The sequence below is a fragment of the Elgaria multicarinata genome, chromosome 1, assembly GCF_023053635.1.
Source record: "Elgaria multicarinata webbii isolate HBS135686 ecotype San Diego chromosome 1, rElgMul1.1.pri, whole genome shotgun sequence".
NCBI classification, from domain to species: Eukaryota; Metazoa; Chordata; class Lepidosauria; order Squamata; family Anguidae; genus Elgaria; species Elgaria multicarinata.
The window spans coordinates 164,507,567-164,527,065 of record NC_086171.1 but is presented as its reverse complement, the minus strand read 5'-3'; the positions used below and the strand labels follow the sequence as shown (position 1 = coordinate 164,527,065).

The 19,499-nt window shown below is 43.3% G+C and overlaps 2 protein-coding genes across 3 annotated transcripts in view; both read right to left on the bottom strand.

Annotated features, from left to right (window-relative positions):
- Positions 1-6,300, bottom strand: part of LOC134409270 (acidic mammalian chitinase-like) — a 22,110-nt gene extending 15,810 nt beyond the window's left edge. Inside the window, exon 1 of the mRNA XM_063141927.1 lies at positions 6,185-6,300. The gene's annotated coding sequence lies outside the window, so the exon portion shown is untranslated. The remainder of the gene's footprint in view (positions 1-6,184) is intronic.
- On the bottom strand, positions 6,035-19,499 carry TAF8 (TATA-box binding protein associated factor 8). 2 transcript variants are annotated; one of them, XM_063141905.1, is made up of 9 exons: positions 19,425-19,473; positions 18,523-18,767; positions 16,591-16,747; positions 14,472-14,570; positions 13,801-13,863; positions 11,549-11,673; positions 11,061-11,208; positions 8,731-8,864; positions 6,035-7,306 (listed from the first exon to the last, which is right to left on the bottom strand). In XM_063141905.1, exons 2-9 carry the CDS (start codon positions 18,640-18,642, stop codon positions 7,163-7,165), a joined length of 990 nt encoding a protein of 329 aa, XP_062997975.1. In that variant the 5' UTR covers positions 18,643-18,767; positions 19,425-19,473; the 3' UTR covers positions 6,035-7,162. The 2 variants fall into 2 exon arrangements, with proteins under 2 accessions (XP_062997975.1, XP_062997984.1); XM_063141914.1 differs by lacking the exon at positions 18,523-18,767 and having other exon boundaries at positions 19,425-19,499.

Here is a 19,499-nt window from a genome sequence, read left to right as displayed (position 1 = left end):
TTCCACCTTCAACAGCAGATGCATAATTCATAGACAAGCTAAAAGAGGAATTATATCCAGACAAAACTTTTGGCAGTGTTAGACATTAAAGCTGATATGTGGCTTCTGCTGAAACCAGCAATTTCATGTCTCCTCCTCCTCTTCCCCCAACAACCCCAGTAACATGCAGAAAAATCACACCGTGTGACATCATCAGGTTTCCCCATCCATGTGCAGGGCTTTCTCTGCTGTGGCACCCCGACTATGGAATGAGCTCCCCAGTGAGGTTCACCAGCTTTTTATTTTCTTGGTATTTTAACACCTAATTTAATTCAAATTTAAACTTTGCTGTTTTAATTCTGTATTTTAACCTATATCAATCTCTGCTGTGTGGTTTTATCCTGGTTGTGCTTTTTATATTGTATTTTGTATTTGTGTTTTTAGGCTGTTTGTTTTATTATGCTTTCCGTGGTTTTAATTTCTGTGAACCGCCCAGAGAGCTTCAGCTATTGGGCGGTATAAAAATGTAATAAATAAATAAATAAATAAATAAATTTTTAAAACCTGAGCTAGTGAGAAAATGATCTTGCAGCTTCGCAACACCATTTATTAGGAACAACTTCCCACAGTGCCTGGAACTCCTTGTTTTTTGGACGTCAGCTGGTTCAAAGGGTTTCCCTTATTTGTAGTGGAAGCCAGCAGACCAACTGCTAGCCAAGATGGCAAATTCAGGCAAACGTTGCAGGCCTCAGAATCCTAATAGAGTTGCCTAGTAAGCTGTGAAGAGGGCATCCATGGTCCTAACAGCTCCACTGCTACGAAAGGGTGTCCATCTTTTACTCTGCTCTTCTTTGCCACCATCCCCAGCCATTGTACCTAGAGTTGCATCTCCAGATTGTAACCTGATAACCTTAGCCATATATTCAACTCTTCTGGCTATGCTCAGCAATAAACAACACAGAGGAAGCTTAAAACACACCAGTGCTGCTAAACCCATATGTGGGCTTGGACTTTCATAGACCCCAAATGTCTGCTCAGGAGGTGCTGGGCGAGAGGAATAGAGCCTCTGCCACCTGCAGCCTCCTAACTGTGTACTGGAGAAAAAACTCCATTGGGCAAAAGGAATCCTGAGACAACCTGCAGCGCAAGAAGGTATACTGCATGCAACATACTGTCTATCCCAGTTTACCTGGGAGTCTCGCTCCTAAGCAGAACTATGGCTTAAATGACCTCCTTACGTATTAGTCAGACCACATATTACAAGGCAGAAAATCCAGTGAATGCTTGACTGTGAGTCATGACTCATCTGGGTTCCCTGCCATGTTCCAACTGCCTGTTTACCAGGGACAGCTCCTGCAGCTGTTGTTTGTAAATCACTTTCTCTATTTTGTCTCCCTTTTCGCCTTTGCAGGATATTTTGATTAATGTACATCATTGCAATTTGCTAGAGTTCTCATTCTCCGGGGTTCAGTTCCCTCCACAGGGCTGCTACACATTAAAGTTCTTTGGCTGGTTGGGTGTGAGGACCGCCAAGATATATTTGGAAGATGTTGTAGAAGTTCTACCATGCACTCAGGCCTGGCTAATGATTAAAGGTCAGGTTCTGTCCTAATACTGATAACACCAAACTCCCCTCGACACACTCTCACCTAAAGCCCCAAAACTGATCACTTTCTACCACACGCCTCTCGTAGACGGAACCTTCCCCCTGCCGTAGCTGGTATTAGCCACTGTACTGCACAGTTATCCATTCAGCACTTCACTTCCAGTCAGTGAATGCATGAGCAGCAATTGTTCACAGCTTCAGAAACGACAACTTTTGTCTTTAAACAAAACTATGAAAGCAAGTTCTCTTACACTTTCCTCAAACCCAAGTGAAAACTGTCATTTGTGAACTGAATAAACCCATTGGGATGTGAGGGAAGCCAAGAAAATCGTTACATAAATGCAGGAGGTTTCATCAGTCTAGATGATCCAGCTGGTCTCTCTATCTTAGTTGGTCAAAGGCCCCAAGGTCTCAAAGCAATTAATCTTCGCACAGAGAAGTAAACTTCTCTAGAAAATGTGAGGACCCTCCAATGGAAATGGATGCACTGAGCGCCACCTTCTCAAATCCTGGGATGACGCCTCCTGCTACCAAGAGAGAAAGACATACAGGTGCATATGAGTGAAAATGATGACATATTTCTAAGACACCCTTCTATTATGAGCTTTCAAGCAAAATCTGCCTTTGATCCATCTTTCATCTTAAGTCTTAAAACCCATGAATTTAATTTAAGTAAATTCCAACATGACCAATTTAAGTCCCATCCATTTCAATGGGTCTACTTTACACAGGACTAAAATTGGATACTATCCAATGTATTTCAATGTCAATGACTTGGCATCACAACCTGGAGTCACATTTATCTGGAAGTCTATTTTTACAATAGGTTAAGTTGATCTGTTTAGATTTTAATCTTTAATTGCCTGATTGAAGCAAAATGTCAACTGGATAGCCATAATTACTTCTACTAGCCACAAACTTTGTACAGTTATCATAAATATAGGTCCCAAAGCTTGCCACTGTACAATTCCACTAAGAATCCAGGGGGACCATTTCCTGTGCTGCCTATTTTAACTTCTTTAACCTACCATGTATTCTCCTTATTCTCTCAGAAATGCTAGGATTCCGATAGGAGAAAACTCACAATTGACTTTGATCTAAATGTGGGTACCATGGATGTGATTGAATGACGGCACCCAGTTCCAAGCCCCAAGGCTCTGGAAACAAGCTCCAATTTACAGGTCAAGTCTCAATGATACACATCTGGTACCCATTATTAGCAGTGATTCTCAATACTGAAATCATAATCTGGTAAGAGTTTAAAATGCATAGTTTGGTCTATCCCAAATGCTTAAGTTACATAAAAAGGAATTAAAAAACTAAAACTTAACATCCCATTAAGGAAACATAAAATTCCACAGCAATACTAATACTACATTAGAGGCAAGTAAACCTAAATGACTTGGACCACCTGAAGGGCTCCCCACTCATAGAATCATAGAATAGTAGAGTTGGAAGGTGCTTATAAGGCCATCGAGTCCAACCCTGTGCTCAATGCAGGAATCCACCCTAAAGCATCACTGACAGATGGTTGTCTAGCTGCCTCTTGAATGCCTCTAGAGTAGGAGAGCCCACGACCTCCCTGGTAACTGGTTCCATTGTTGTACTGCTCTAACAGTCAGGACATTTTTCCTGATGTTGAGCCAGAATCTGGCTTCCTGTAACTTGAGCCCATTATTCCATGTCCTGCACTCTGGACATGGAATACTCCCATATGAACGTGCCCAATCTCTGAGACTTGCTTTGTTATCCTGCTCCAGGTGTCCCCACCTGAAGTTATGTGTTTGGCAACTGTGGCTAGGGCTTTATGTATGGCAGCACCATATTCATGATACTGAATGGTAACTAGCTTGCTGCCTTTTAACAGACAAGTGAATACATTTTTTATTCTCACGGGTCTTTTGATGGAAAATCTGCGGCTTATTCCTTTGGGCTGTTTAATTGTAACTGTTTTTGAGGCTTTGTAAAAAATATTGTTTTAACTGTTTATATTGCTTTTTTTGCTAAGTGTAAGCCACTCCGAGAGCCTTTTTTGGCTGAGGAGCAGGGTATAAATATGATTGATAAATAAATAAATAAATAAATATTGTTGAGAACCATCTTGAAAGCTTTTAAAAGTGTCCCCTAGAGGAGGACCAGGATCTCTTCTCAATCATCCCAGAATGCAAGACACAGAATAATGGAAGGTAGATTCTGGCTGGACATCAGGAAAAACTTCCTGACTGTTAGAGCAGTACGACAATGGAGCCAATTACCCAGGGATGTGGTGGGCAATCCCACACTAGAGGCATTCAAGAGGCAGCTGGACAGCCATTTGTCAGGTATGCTTTAAGGTGGATTCCTGCACTGAGCAGTGGGTTGGACTCAATGGCCTTATTCTATGATTCTAAGTAGAAAGGCAGGGTAGGGTTTTTTCCTCCTAAAATACAATAGAATAAGTAAACTGTATTTAAAGCTATGGCATTTGCTTCTAAGTAATATGTAGAGCAGGGGTGTGCAACTTGGGGCCTTCCAAGTGTTTTTGCCTACAATTCCCATCAGCCCGAACCAACATCACTAATGGAGAGGGATGAAAGTTGTAGGCCAAAACATCTGGAGGGCCACAACTTAGCCACCCCTGGTGAGGAGGATCAAAATGAAAAAATGCATTAACTCTTAACCTTCTGTCATTTAATCCTGACCTCAAAAGAACCAGCCCCCTAAGAAAACTTCAGTGCTTTTGAAAGTTACAATTATAGTCATGTGAACAAAGATTAAACATCAACCTGATGCTCAAATGTAAATACTGCTGCGCAGGGGGTCAAAGTGAAGTATTGTGAAGTATTCCTCAACACTAAAGACATTTAGGGAACTTCCATAGGACTCATTTACAAAGAAATCCAGACAAAGGGGAATGGAAAATCAACGGACAATCAATTCCTATGCAAACTATGTTCATGTAAAAAGAAAAAGAGTCAATTTTGGCTTATATAAGTACAATTTTATTATGAACTGGAAAAAATAAACTATTTTCACTATTTTTGTGTATTTAGCACCTTTTAAAAAATTGCCAAAAAGCCTAACAGGTGAACAAAAATATATAAATGTATAAATATACAACTGTCTGTATTTACATTTCTCTATACAGCTCCATGATTGACAATGGCATGGTTAGAATCTTTTGGCTAAAGAAAGTGATTGGCAGCCGGGTTTTCTCCCTGGATGGAATAATTTTATCTGTGGGGGTGGGGGGTGTACTTCTATAGTTTTAATGGCAACTGACTAATGCAAAACCAGCTGATTTTCACATCAGTTAAGACAATCTTCCAAAGAATGGGTAGTGCTAACCGGGATTGCCTCCAAACAATGGGTTGCCTCATTCAGAGATCATGGCAAACAATGGTTAGAAGAAACCAAGAACTAGAGATAATTAGCATTGAAGAGGGGAAAGAGGGAGTTTGTGAGCTGCACGTTTCTGATTCTCTAAACCATCGTCTGTAGGTACAGGGCATAGGATCTGAACCACCTTTCCTTCCAGCTGATCTCAAATTTCATTCCTAAAGACAATCAGAAATGTTGGGGAAAAAGCAAGGTGCAAGATGTTGCCCTTTTCTTTCTCAAGCAAGTAGTAATAGGCATATAATGCACTTGCAGCCTTGGGGTGCCTTTGAGGAGCAACAGCCTTCTCTGAGCAAAACAAAAGAGAGCAACCTTTACAGCAGGAATGAGGTAGGTGTGGTCCTCCAGATGTTGTATGAATGCAACTCCCATCATCCCTTACCCTTGGCTAGGTGGGCTAGAGCTGATGGGAGTTGCAGTACAAGGGCCACGCACTCCCCACCACTGCTTTACAAGGAGGAGGATGGGCAAAGCAGCCTTTGTTGGATCAGAATTACCTGTTTCCTCACAAGCATTTGATTTCTCTTTGCAAAAAGCTTTCAGAGAAACTTTTTCTACATTAAACATTTCAGAGGAAGTTATTTTCTTTGAATGTGAGGACAGATAAAGGCTTGGCCAATAGGACTTAAATTTCTGAGATTTTAATCAGTGCTTATACCACACACAGAAAACCTACACTTAAAAAGCCACAACTGCCTCAGAGAAAGCTGAATAACTAAGAGATTGTTGGTTTCTAGGGGAAAGAAACTTACTTTGGGGGTAACTGCAAGGTAACAATAGAAATGATGGAATTTCCCATAGATGAATGTATGTCCTACATTTCAACTGGAGAGTAACAGGAGATAATGGCTAAACCACAAGGGCTACCTGCCAATCTTTTATAACTCAAAAGCTAGCAACAGGGCTGTTTTCATACCCTTATTTTCATTTCAAAGTTCTGTGGTTGGCTGATGCTAAAACCATAGATCCTGATGACATCAAGAAGCAGCTATGTTCATAGGGTTATTTTGCAAACTGCTGGAATGGCATAATTGTGGCACTTAAGCTTTAAGTTAAGAAAAGCTTTGTTAAATTGCAGCTGCTGTCAGTTTAAAAAGCAGTGAAAAGATGCTTTCTGCAGCTCTTGTCTTTTTTTGCCCCTCATTGAAGCAGTTGCACTTTCTGAATTGCATACTTTCTATGTGCAAGAAAACCTGTTTATGCCTCAGACAGATGACATACCAAAGAGCAAGGACCCTTGAAATGTTGCTTGAATTCTTCTCCACCTTGTACCACAGACAGGAATGGAGTCTTTGCAAACATCACTTGGAGTCAAGAGGCAGGTGGAAATACTGCCGCTGTAGAGCTATGGAAGTAGAAATCTAATACTCTGAGCCATAAAGTGCAGCCAGAAGATTCAAAACGAAGAGCTCTCAGCCAGGTGAAGGCAGACGAGCCACAATCAACATGCTGAACGATAAATGCACTTTCAGATGTGAATGTCTTGTGGAATTTGCTCTTGAGCACTGCAGTTAGGAGATCTGCTGCGAAGCTTTGCTTCGCACTCCGATGCCATGGTTGAATTTCCACTCAGCTCAACCAACAGCTCAGAGATGGGTTCTGACCAAAACCTCGCCTCAAAGCACACACAGACTGGGAAATTGTGAACGGTGTGATTCTGAACAGCCTGTTTTTGTAAAGGCACAACAGTCGATATCCAGCTGGGTACCCTTGGCCACCTCACATCCAAGCATGTCATATTTGGCAAGGTGGCTGGGCCTGAAACCCAGGACAAGTACAGAAAGCAGACAACAAAAAAGGAGGTATGATGCGTGCTCTAGAGCTCCAGGAGACCTGGCAACATGGGAGGAAGACTTCTGCATTGTCTCCTGATCTGCCTGCAGTCCTCAAAAAGAAGATGCATCTGAAGACAAAGAAATGCTGGGTGGGTACCGCAAGGTACAGCATGGTGCTCCTTGGAACTGAGGGATAGATTTCAATCTGCATTGCCATCAGCACTTCCAGGTCAAGTGTTTTAGCCTTCACCTTAAATTATCTCAAACTGCTGGGCAGAAAAAGACCCAACCGGAGAAACCACCTTTGCAACTTGTCCTCCACCAGCAGTGTCTTTCTGCCTTTCCTATGCGACGTCTCAACAGCACAGGGACCACTAGAGGGCCAAAGGCTTCCTCTTATTCCACCCCATCCAATGGCCACAGCTCACTTCTTCCTACGGATCTTGGGTTTCTTCACTGGGCGGAGGTAGGGATTGTCTATCAAGTTCTCCTCTCCATTTCGGCTGCCGGAAAGGGAGGTGTTATGCTGTAGGACTGATGAATTCTCCTTCTCAGCTCCTGAATCATCCTGGAAAGATAAGACAAGACACAAACAATGTCAGGTTCACAGCAGAAGAATCACCATACACAAGACAAAACAAGACAGAAGACAACTAGGACATGCAGGAGCTAAAGCAGCAGGCAAGACACATCAGCACATCACAGAGAGCGCAGTGCCCTCTGCTGGGTAACATAAAACATGTCCTAGAATTAAGGTATTATTATTATTATTTATTTATATAGCACCATCAATGTACATGGTGCTGTACAGAGTAAAATAGCAAGACCCTGCCGCATAGGCTTACATTCTAACAAAATCATAATAAAACAATAAGGAGGGGAAGAGAATGCAAACAGGCACAGGGTAGGGTAAACAGGCACTGGGTAGGGTAAAACTAACAGTATAAAGGTAGTACTGGGATGGATTTTCATGAGGCTTAATTTGACAAAGTAGTAGTAAACCCAGCCACCTTTCATTTTTCTTTTCTTTTTTTGCACATTGGGACCCATTTGCAACCACTGCTTCCCTGATCTCGGCTGATTTGGCATCCTTTAATTTAAAACCTTGAAATGGTTTTAACACCCTCACCTAGCACATACAGCGATGTCACTGTACCATTGAGCCGAGCAGCTTCAGCTACAGGTTGTTGCTGCTGAAGGCAAAAAAAAAGCCCTCCTGTTGCTCTTACACTGAATGCTAAGGGGGTGATGGAGTAGATGCATCTCTGTGCCCCCAGGCAATTGGACCAATGTTCCCTGTCTCGCGGTGCTGCTTTTTAACAGCCCATCAGTGCTGCATTGCAAGACTTTTTCCCTGATCCAGCTCTAGGCCTACACATGGCAAGATGGTGCTGAACATGGATCCCCCATCCATGTTCAGCACCATCTTGCCATGTGTAGGCCTAGAGCCTACTACTTTGTCATGCATCCCGCCCACATTCTGCCCCAACCAGAAATTATGACTGCCTGGATCAGAGGTTCAGCAACAAGGGCACACACCCCTTCCTCCTCCCCAACAACAAGGATGATCAGGGGTCTGGAAACAAAGCCCTATGAAGAGAGATTGAAAGAACTGGGCATGTTTAGCCTGGAGAAGAGAAGACTGAGGGGAGACATGATAGCACTCTTCAAATACTTAAAAGGTTGTCACACAGAGGAGGGCCAGGATCTCTTCTTGATCCTCCCAGAGTGCAGGACACGGAATAACGGGCTCAAGTTAAAGGAAGCCAGATTCCAGCTGGACAACAGGGTGGTAGCTATGCTCAGAAGTTCCATGAAAATACCAAACAGACTCTGCAGCCAGAATTCTGTAAATAAAATACATCTGCCCAACGTATTTCAGTTGCAAAATTTCATTTATACTTTCAGTGGCTGTTTAATACCGACGCTTCTGGAATCTGGGGGCCAATGTCATATTGCAAACAACGGTCTCTAGGGTTCTACCATGCTCACGTGCAAAGGGAGGTTCTCCGTGTCTGTCTGATCATCTTGTTCAGATGAATCAGTCTCCTCCATCTGCTGCATCTCCAATTTGGAAGGAAGCAGAGCTGTCAGGTAGGGTATTGCAAAAGGCCTGGCAGCTATCACTAGAGAGAAAGAAGGAAGGAAGACATGATCTCAGATACAGAGATTCACTCTTCAGATTTTGCAGCCTAAAATGCATGAAGCACACAAGGTAACTTACTATAACAAAGAAAGCCACAGATTTAAGGGTTTTTAAAAATTGCCCTTTATTGTTTTATTACTGTATAATCGTTTTGTTACCTATTTTTTGTTCACTGCCCTGATATCTTTTGATGAAGGGCAGTTTATAAATATCCAAATAACTACTGGTGGAGATGGCCAAACTTATGGCACTAGTAAGAGAAAAATCAACCACCTCATTTGTATTGGACTGGAAACCTCTGATAGAGTATATACAAGAGTTGCAAAAGAATGATGTATTTGTTTGTGGTTTTTATATATAATCTGTGGTGTTAATACATAGCACTGGGATGGCTAAAGTGAAGTAACTGACAGCCTATATGTCTGACATGAAGATTGCCTCAAATGGAATATGGCCTTATATGTTTTGCATATGTGATGTAGTGTATTGTATTGTTAGTTAAAGTGTGTGACGTTTTCTTATGTTTTCTTTCTTTGCTTGTCTTTTTTTCTCTATTCTTTTGTAGAAAACAATAAAGTCGTTAAAACAAATAAATAAATAGACAGATAAATAAACAAAAGTAATTATGGAATAATAGTAATGATAATAAAATTACCATTTATTTAGCACTTTAAAGTTCTGAAGAACTTCATATACACTCCCTTAGACATCAGTGGCAGCGTAGTAGACAGAGCAGCCTGCTCCAATCTGGGACCCTTTAGATGTGTTGGATTACAGTTCCCATCCTTCCCAGCCAACATAGCTATTAGTCATGCTGGTTGGGAATGATGGGAGTTGAAGTCCAATAATTTGAAGGGCATCAGGATTGGAAAGGCTGAGACAGACCATCAGAGTACAACCAGGGAGACCCAGTTCAGATTCCATTCATCTATAAAGCTCACTGGGTGAACCTAGGCCAGCAACTCTCTCTCAGTCTAGCCTCCCTCAGAAGCCTTGTGTGCAAAAAATGCTAGGGAGGTACTGGGGGGGAAGGCTAGGATAAGCATGTCATTCAATAAACGAACAATATGTACAAACCAGGTAGGTTAGTATTATTGTACTCATACTGCAGGCAGCAGGCTGATGCTGAGAGAGAATGGACTACTTAGTTCATGCCACATTCCAACAACGGACCTCCTTACCATTATGCAGAAGCAGTCTTTATATTCAATAAAATGGTAGCCCATTTGCTAGCTTTGGCTGTCCGTAAACATTAAACTTCTGGAGTTAACTCCTTTTGATCATCCTGCACGGTCTTTCTTACTGTTAGGAGCAGTGTGATCGGGCCACTGGGTTTAAACAACAGGGTTGTTTTTAAAGCCCTCTTTAGAACTTGGGTCGACTCAGCCTTCCATCCTCCCGAGGTCGGTAAAATGAGTACCCAGTTAGCTGGGGGAAAGGTAATAATGGCCGGGGAAGGCAACGGCAAACCACCCCGCTATAAGGCCTGCCAAGAAAACGTCAGCGAAAGCTGGCGTCCCTCCAAGAGTCAGTAATGACTCAGTGCTTGCACGAGAGGTTCCTTTCCTTTCCTTTAGAACTTCAGTTGTGTTTTCACACGTGTCCATGTACTTTCAGGTTTTTACACGGCTGTAGATTTTGTACTGTTTTACTCCAGTTTTACTTTGGTTTTATGCTGTTTTAAACTTTTAAAGATTTTATATTTTAGCATGTTACTGTTTTAGGATTTAACTTTTGTGAACCACCCAAAGAGCTTTGGCTATGAGGCGGTATAGATATGTAGTAAAGAAGTAAGTAAAGTGACTTTTTCATGGACAAATGACAAGTTTCTGAAAACCGCCCAGAGAGCCCTGGCTATGGGAGCGGTATATAAGTGTAATAAATAAATAAAATAAATAAATGTCAGAGCCAGTGTTAGACTGGGAGTTGGACAATCTGGGTTCTATTCCCACTCAGCCATGGAAGCCCACTGGGTGCCTTTGGACCCGTCACAGACTCTCAGCCCAACCCACCTCACAAGGTTGTTGTTTTGAGGATAAAATCGAGGGGGGAGGAGGATTATGTATGCTACCTTGGGTTCCTTGGAGGAAAAAAGGTGGGAAATAAATGCAATTAAATTAATAAATAATAAGTCAGTAATGTTCTCTGACTAGTTTCAATTTCAAGCATCTCTCACAAGGGAAAGTGCTGACATCATCCTTGAAAAGACTCTGCGTCTCTCCTGTCTTTGCCATGAAGCGGGTCAAGGCTCTTTCAACATCACGTCTCTGGGAAGCAGCCTTTTCTCGTAGGATCTGGTAATCCAGGACAGGCTCCCGGTATGTCTGAAAGGCAAAGGGAAGGAGGCAACAATGACTGTGCATGGAATTCAAACATCTACTGCTCAGATTCACTGGGAGCAATCCAGTCGGTCATTCAAATGTAATTAAGTTTGCATCTATCCAGTAGACAGCCAACAGCTCTTATTCAAAAGACACTTTTCAGGAAGAAATGTAGAGGAACAACTCTGTGGAATTCAAACACCATGGTCATCCTAAAAAGGCAGACAATGCCTCAGACAATGCAGTATACAATCTTGTGTTTAAAGCTCCAGCCAATTGCTACTGCAGGTAATTCTATCTTGGCAACATATGGTCATTTTTTATGCAAGGCAAGCCTACTTACTGGTGTTTTGATGTAAGTGTGAGGGTCTGGGAACTCTGGGAAGTGGCCAGGGATGTGGGATGGATGAGGCTTGTTCTGGCCAGCCGTCAGGGCTTTTGGAGTCACAGGCTGATTTGTTACAGGTGCTGCAATTGGAAATAGAAATTCAGTCATGGTGGTGCCTCTGCTGAAGTGCTGTAATCCCAGCTTGACAGGGAGACAATCCAATGGTTCTTGTCAACTTAGCATAGCTGATACAGTGAATCTATGCAGGCAATGACAGAATGAAAGCAGGGTACCCTATAGGCAGTTTCGTGGGAAAGAAAGAACTATGTAAACTCAGCATCCCCATGCTGAATTCTCTTCCTCTTCCCCATAAAGCACAGATCACCGATCTCATGTGATCATGTACTGCCTTCTCAAGTTCAACCAATAAGGAGGAACCAAGATGGGGAAACGGACAACATGATGAATTTGGAACACGTGTTAAGTGATACTATACTTTACAGGGGAAAGGGGGGGAGCTTAACACAGCGATGCTTTTTTTGACAGCAGGCCTGCATCCCATGTGATGTGCAATGTGGCCCTCCATGTTGAAAACAAATTGTGATAAGTTCTGCTACTGGCTCCTCGTCTGCTAAATGGAAAAAAAAAAAAGTACACACCAAGAAAGGCCTCAATCAACTTTTAAACATAGACTCACTGATATAAATGAAGGCTGACTGCTGACACAAAGGGCCATTGGGTTACATCCAATCAAGCCTAGTGGTTTGAGTAGACTAGAGTGCATTTTACAGAAATGGTCCCTTCCTTGAACCAACCTGTTGCGTTTTGGGAATACATCAAGACTGTAGTCCTTAACAGAGACACCTATGACCAGCACCTGATCCTAAGCATATACCCTTGGAAGCCTTAAGAATTTCAATGATGCTCACTTCCAAAGGTGTATAGTTATAGGAGTGCAACCCAAATCTCACAGCAATCATTAGAACTATGTTTCAGTTCAAGTGTTCCTTTATCACAGCACGTGGAATATACAGGTCTAGTTGTTCAAGTGGCCAATAAAATATAAAACTGCTTGAAATACATGAAACTTTAGCTCACACATTACTAATTTACAGTGGGCCTGTTCAGATGACACACTAAGCCATGGTTAGGCCGCTAACCCTTTTACAGCAAATGGTTCGTGAGCGTGTTTAAACCGTAGTTATGTAGCCAGCGTGGTTAGGAATGGTTCACACGACAAGCTAAGTCATGGTTCACATGACATGCTGAGTCATAATGTTTAGCTCAAAATGGTTAACCACCACAGCTTAGTGCATCGTCGGAACAGGGTCATAATGTATCTACAGACATGGGATGACTCAAAAACATTATGACTTTGCCGAAGTGGAAATAGGTTGTTAGTTAGAAGTGGGAGTTAACTTGTTCACATTCAAAGCCCAGCAGTGCAATCTTAATCGCCCCCAGACAGCTGTCTGAAGAGGGTTACGATGGAGCGGGGGGGTGCCTGGAGAAAAGTTCTGCCAGCAGAGAGGACATGTCCACCCTGACAGCCCTTGTTAAACCTGCAGAAAGCTCTACAGGTGTGAATGTACTGCCAGTGGTGTTCCCAATGGAAGTTGTTCCCAGAAATGGGGCATTCCAGGGGCAGGAGTGATTTCGGATATGCAGAATTCATCTGAGAAGTCTCAGAATTGTGGCCCCTCAGCTACACCAGCCTTGGTCTGGCTAATCCCCCCACCCAGACACACACACAATAATTGATTTCTATGGGAGTCAGCCAGGCTGGAAGTGGCAGAAAATCCACCCTGCTCTTTGATGAGGATTGCTCTGCAAGTCAATAAACAAGTCACACCCAGATACTCAACACATTTATATGGAATCAAATCCCATTGATTTCAACAGTTTAGTCCCCATTAAGTGTGCTTAGCATTTGTTATCTCAGATGTGCTGCTTAATTACACCACATGAATACTGTTCATGCAACACCTTTAAGAGCCATGTATAATTGCACAATGTTGAACTGAGTTGAGTTTCAATCTATGTAAATTACTGACGAGAAGGGATTCATGAAGCCCAGATTTCCAAATTGAAAAATAGAAATTTCAGAAACCACACCTTCATTGTCGATATTACGCCATGCTAAAAAGGTGTTGACCCAGCATAATCCTAAAGAGTCCGAGCACATTTCCCAACCACTGGACCAGACTTCCTCTTTGGAAACTTATGAAATAAGAAATAAAGTGCACCCTAGACAAAAGCTCACATACGTGCGGTGATCACCATCCGCTGGGACCGTTTGGCATACGCAGGAAGCGTTTCCACGTTAAAGCCTGAAACACATGAAAAGAAAGAGTGCTAGCAAGCCACAGTGCCACTGTACCTCATCCATCACTGAAGTTCCAACACATTCACTGCACTGAAAAGAGAGCCGGTGTAGTGGCTAGAATGTTGGGCTGGGAGTCGGGAGACTGCAGGTTCTAGTCCCCAATCTACCATGAAACTCACTGGTTGACATTGGGCCCATCATGGACTCTCAGCCTAACCTACCTCTCAAGGTTGTTGTAAGGATAAAACAGAGAAGGAGAAGGATTATGTATGCAACCTTCAGCTCCTTGATGTAACAAACAAACAAAATTGCGCTTCCCTCTCTGATTCGAGAGGAATCCAGACAAGAATCAGGACAGAGAGGCTCACTTGAACATATATATGTGCGTGCTTGTGTGTTCTGTGGCCAAAATCCCAAATGGGCAGAATTTATCCACCCTGTATAGGGCATGGAGGAGAATGGGGACTGGACTTTCCTCTAGATGAGGAGGGAATATTTGGGGAATGGATAATAGCCATATCCATTCAGCTACCGTGGTTATGCAACCCTTTCCCACCTCCCCACACCTGCAGTCCAGCCACGTAAGAGTAACGCACCGACCCTGGCACTCACCCATTTCAACTAAGGTGACCACAATATCTGAAAGGGTTGGCTGAGTCCTTGCAGTATGTTCACAGAATGACTTGGCACTCCTCCCAATTTCTGAAATATCTGAAAAGCAAAGATCACCACAGGACTAAGATCTGAAATATACGCTTGAACGTTCACATCAGCCCAATTATGAATTCAGGAAGCTGAATAACTGGACATCATCAACCCTCCCTGGCATTTAGGTTGCATAGGAAAGGGGGGGCTAGAACCCCAGTAATGTAATGAAGAGTTCTTGGCACTTTTTAGAAATTGACCCTTTACCACCAAGGAAATATTAAGGAAGACATAATGCATGGACAGGCAGAGGGGGTTCATATTTTTAGGAACTTTTGTCCAGAGTGGCAAAAACAAAATAGCAAATACAGTTCCATGTAGGTGAGTTTAAAGCAATGCAGATTGGGGCCAAACAAATTCTAAATTCAAATATACACTGATGGGGCCTGAGCAGGTTGTAATTGACCAGGAAAGGGAACTTGAGTTCAAGGTGGATTGCTAAATGAAAACATTGACTCAATGTATGGCAGCAGTTTGGTATCATTAGGAAAGAGAATGAATATAGAAGTGTCAGTATCATAAGGCCTCTATACAAATCTATGGTGCAATTAATCCGTATATAGTTATTTATTTATTGCATTTATACCCCACCTTTTTTCCTCTAAGGAACCCAAGGTAGCATATATAATCATCATCCTCATTTTAGCCTCACAACAACAACAACCCTGTGAGGTAGGCTGGGCCGAGAGTCTGTGACTGGCCCAAAGTCACCCTGTAGGTTTCCATGGCTGAGTGGGGACTAGAACCCAGATCTCCTGACTCACAGTCCAACACTTTAGCCACTACACCACACTGGCTGTATATAGTTATGGTCAATGCACTTAAAAAGGGATATTATAGAGATGGAAATGGTGCAAAAAAGGGTAACCAAAATGATCAGAGGGCTGAAGCAACTCCCCTGTGAGGAATGGTTCCAATGTCTTTTTAATTTAGAAAAAGGGGGATAAAGGGAGATATGATAGAGGTGTATAAAATTATGTACTGTATGGAAACATTGATCTCACTCTCTCATAATACTAGAACCTAATTGTTCTAGTTCTCATAATATAATAGAACTCAATCGAATAAAGCATATCCTTATATAAGACTATGGTAGTGTAAGGCTTATTACTTGAGATCTACTAGACCGATTTTGCTCATTTTTATTTTAAACTGAAGATTGAGCAGTGTGGACATGCAGAAAATTTTGGAGCTTGAACTTTAATAGCCAAACAGGACATTTCCACACCATGGCCAGGAGCCCGAGGCAGTCGAGGAACTACAGCTCCCACATAGGTCTGTGTTGCACAGGCACGCAAGGAGAAAAGCACAAAGGCAGGTATGGAGGGAGGGCCTTGAGCTTTGTGAGTTGAACCCACTCTTGGAGCGGCTATATTGGTGGCAGGGATGGTGGTGGAGATGGTGCCAAACACTCTGAGGAAATGGCGGAGGAGGAAAAGAACCAGCCCTGGGGAAAAGTCAGGTTTTAAAATGTGGGGGAAAGAGGTGGGCTTGAGGGGAAGAAGCAAATGTCATTCAGCAGTGACTAGTGTAAGGAAGCAAGAGCCAAAAGTCCCCGGTTGCGTTGAAGGAAAGTAACCTCCATACAGCCTCTGGAGGACTGACACAGAGGGAGTCAAGGAACAGTATGTTTTGCCCCGAGACCACTAGCGCCCATGGCGACATGGGCTTCATGCTAGCACTGGGAGATTCAGGATAGGAAAAAAAGAAATGATTATTCACAGCACGCAGATTTAAACTATAGAATTTGCTACCACAACGCATGGTGTTGGCCACAGCTTAGATATCTTTAAAAGGGGATTAGGCAAATTCGTGGAGGGTAAGGCAATCAATTGCTACTAGTCATGATGGCTATGTAGTACCCTCTAGGATCAAAGGCATCTTCAGAAGCAGAGAACCTGTTGTGGTTATTTCCTACAGCAGAAATGCCTGTGTTTGTTATTGTCTTTGGTGTCGGGTTTTTTTTTTTTTTTTGGTTTTGTTTTAAAGGACATTACTGGGGAAACTGCACTGCTTTTATACTCACAGCTCTGAAGCATTTCTGTCATGGTTTCCACAGCAGCCTTCTCAGCACTCTCAAACCCAGCCTCTGTCAGCAATGAGCTGACCACCACCTGGAGGGTCCTTCTACGAGCCAAATAGTAATTATCTGCTGGGGTGGTAGAGTGTTTACCACCTGAACGCTGTCGAAAGAGAACCCAAGCATGAAAAAGGATGTGATGGGTAAAGGGAGCACATAAACTAGGAGTACGCAGAGTTGCCAAGAACAATGCCTGGTTACTTCTAAACATGACTCAAACAAATCCTTGTCCAAGCATCCAACATGTGTTCTCATGACCCAATTCTAACAGTGCCCTCAGTTTCTATATCTGTAGAATTAGAATTACGGTTGCTGTATGTGCAGGCATCAGATCACTGGAGAAGGCAGTAGAAGCATGAAGAGATTACAACTGCTGTCCCTCTATGACTTGGGTCTGACTTGGGAACCACAACACTTTGCTACAGTATCATCACTCTTCTTACTCTTCTACTGCCAAGATCAGGAGAGCAGGTACATGGACAACTGCCATGGCTAGAAGGATAAGCAGACATCAGCCCCAATAAAGCATCATGGTTTCCCCAGCTGGAACAACACAACATTATGGCAGCAGCTGTGCTAGTGGATCTCCCTCTACTAAAACTAGAACTGACAGGAACTGTCCCTATATTAGCTTTCCTCAATCTGGTGCCTTGCGGATGTTTTGGACTACAACTCCCAGGATTCCTGACCGCTGGCTTGTGATGATGGAAGTTGAAGACCAAAACATCTGGAGGGCACTAGGTTGAAGAAGGCTGCATTGTGTTTTTTTCCAGTTGGAAAACAGCCCTGAATTGTGGAAGCCAGTGCCCCTGAATAGTCAGGCTGGCTGTTTTCATTCTGGCTTCAGCACCTGAAAAGCAGAGGTAGAAGCGAGGAAGTAATGAGCACCAACCAATGGAAGCTGCCATCATGAACAAACACTCCCCTTCCTTACCTCTGGCATTCTTTTAAATATTTGCACGCTGTCCTGCTCCAAATCTCATTCCCCCTTACTTTTACATTAAAGAACTTTGGCTCATCCCCATTTTTCATTCCCGTTCCATTCCTCAAGTTGCATGAACTCAACTAGGAAGTTTGAAATTGGTTCTTATACATATGTAGTCAGGATAACATGGTTGCTAACATAGGGAAGCTTAATTTTTATTAGTTGTATGGACTTCAAGATATTACGTGTGACACAGATTCATCTGCTAAAACCAAATCTCTAATGCAGGGGTGGAAAACCTGAGACCATCCAGATGTTCTGGCTTACAACTCCCATCAGCCCTAGATAACATAGCCAATGGTACAGGATGATTGGAGTTGTAAGCCAGAACATGTGAAGGGCCATACATTGCCCACCTCTAAATCCACCCATATAATGCAGCTAACCATTATTAGTAGCAATCTGAAAACTTCCTTGCTAATTAAGGGAACGGAGCTTACTCAGGGTAGCTCAACTACATTTTAATCACAAGGTGACACGCCTGGCATCTCCAGTTAAAAAAAATCTCAAGTACCAGATCTGGATATAGCCTCTCCCCCACTGCCTGAGACCTTGGAGAGCAGTCAAAGGTAGATCATATTGGGCAAGATGGACAGTTTGATTCAGTATAAGACTGCTTCATACGTTCATATAAGTAAAATTTCAAAATCCATGTAGTGCAATACCTTTATTAGATCAACTCAGAGAACACGAAAAATGTGCAAGCTTTTGAAATCTCTAGATCTCTTCATCAAGCAAAATGTTACAAAAAAAGGGGGTCTGATTAGACATTGTAGTTAGCATGCCTAATTGTTAGCCACGACCACACTCCTATGCATGATTACTCAGAAGTAAACCTTACTCTGTTCAATGAGGCTTACTCCCAGATGAGTGTGTTTAGGATTCTAACTGACCTGGAGGAGGGTTTGCAGACATTCACATTGGGCTCCGTCAGGTGATGCGAGTGTTTCAGGTTTCCGTGCCCCTCGGACCAATGCGAACAAGCAAGTCCTAGACAATTGTTGATCCTCCATTTTTGAAATTATATGATCCAGCTATTAATTCAAAAATGCCTCCATCTTGGGCGAACCAGACAGGTTCCTTGGTTGGTGGAAAACAAAAGAGGAGTTCATCTAGGCGGTCTTTATATTTTAAAAACCTGGAGATAAACGTAGATGCTGTGCATATAAGGAAGTCTCCAACGCCCCAGTTTTGTAAACTGGGGCACTAATATGAACACAGCAGTTTTCATTTGTGTGTGTGTGTGTGTGTCTAAATGGAGTGGGGAAGCAGTCCTCATCCTTGTGGGTGAAAAGAGGGTTGAGAGTGTGCCCCTGTCCTTAAGATCTGGAAACTAAAACGGGGGAAAGGAATGTTGGGGTTTCAGACGCGGCCTCCTCCGCATTTGTACACACAGATTCCCTAATTTAAGAAACCGGTATAGCGTCCCGTGCCTGTCCGGGGCGGCCTCCGGCCTGCAGCGAAGCTATCTCGCTTTCTGCAAGTGCAGACAGCCGAAGAACCGCCCCCACGTCAACAGCAGCGCCCATGAACCGAACCCGTCTCCACGTCCATTCAGAAGGGTTGGAAGGAGAACGGCGGCTCTCGCGGCCAATCGGAATCAAGGCAGCCCCGCAAACCCAGGGCCAGGCAGCCGCCCGACTGCTGAGACTCCCCAGTCCTAACCAGGCCCTCTGCTCGAGGCTTCCCACCATTCCGAGTGGGCCCGCCACAGACAGCCGGTCGCACGACTGCAAACGGGCTGGTCGCGCCAGAAAAAGGAGGGGGGAATCCCTCTCCCGGAACCCACCCTTACCGTGCCTGAGCCACTAGAGCCGCCGGTCCCTGTGTCTGCCATCTTGGATCCATGGGAGTATGCGAGCATGCGCCG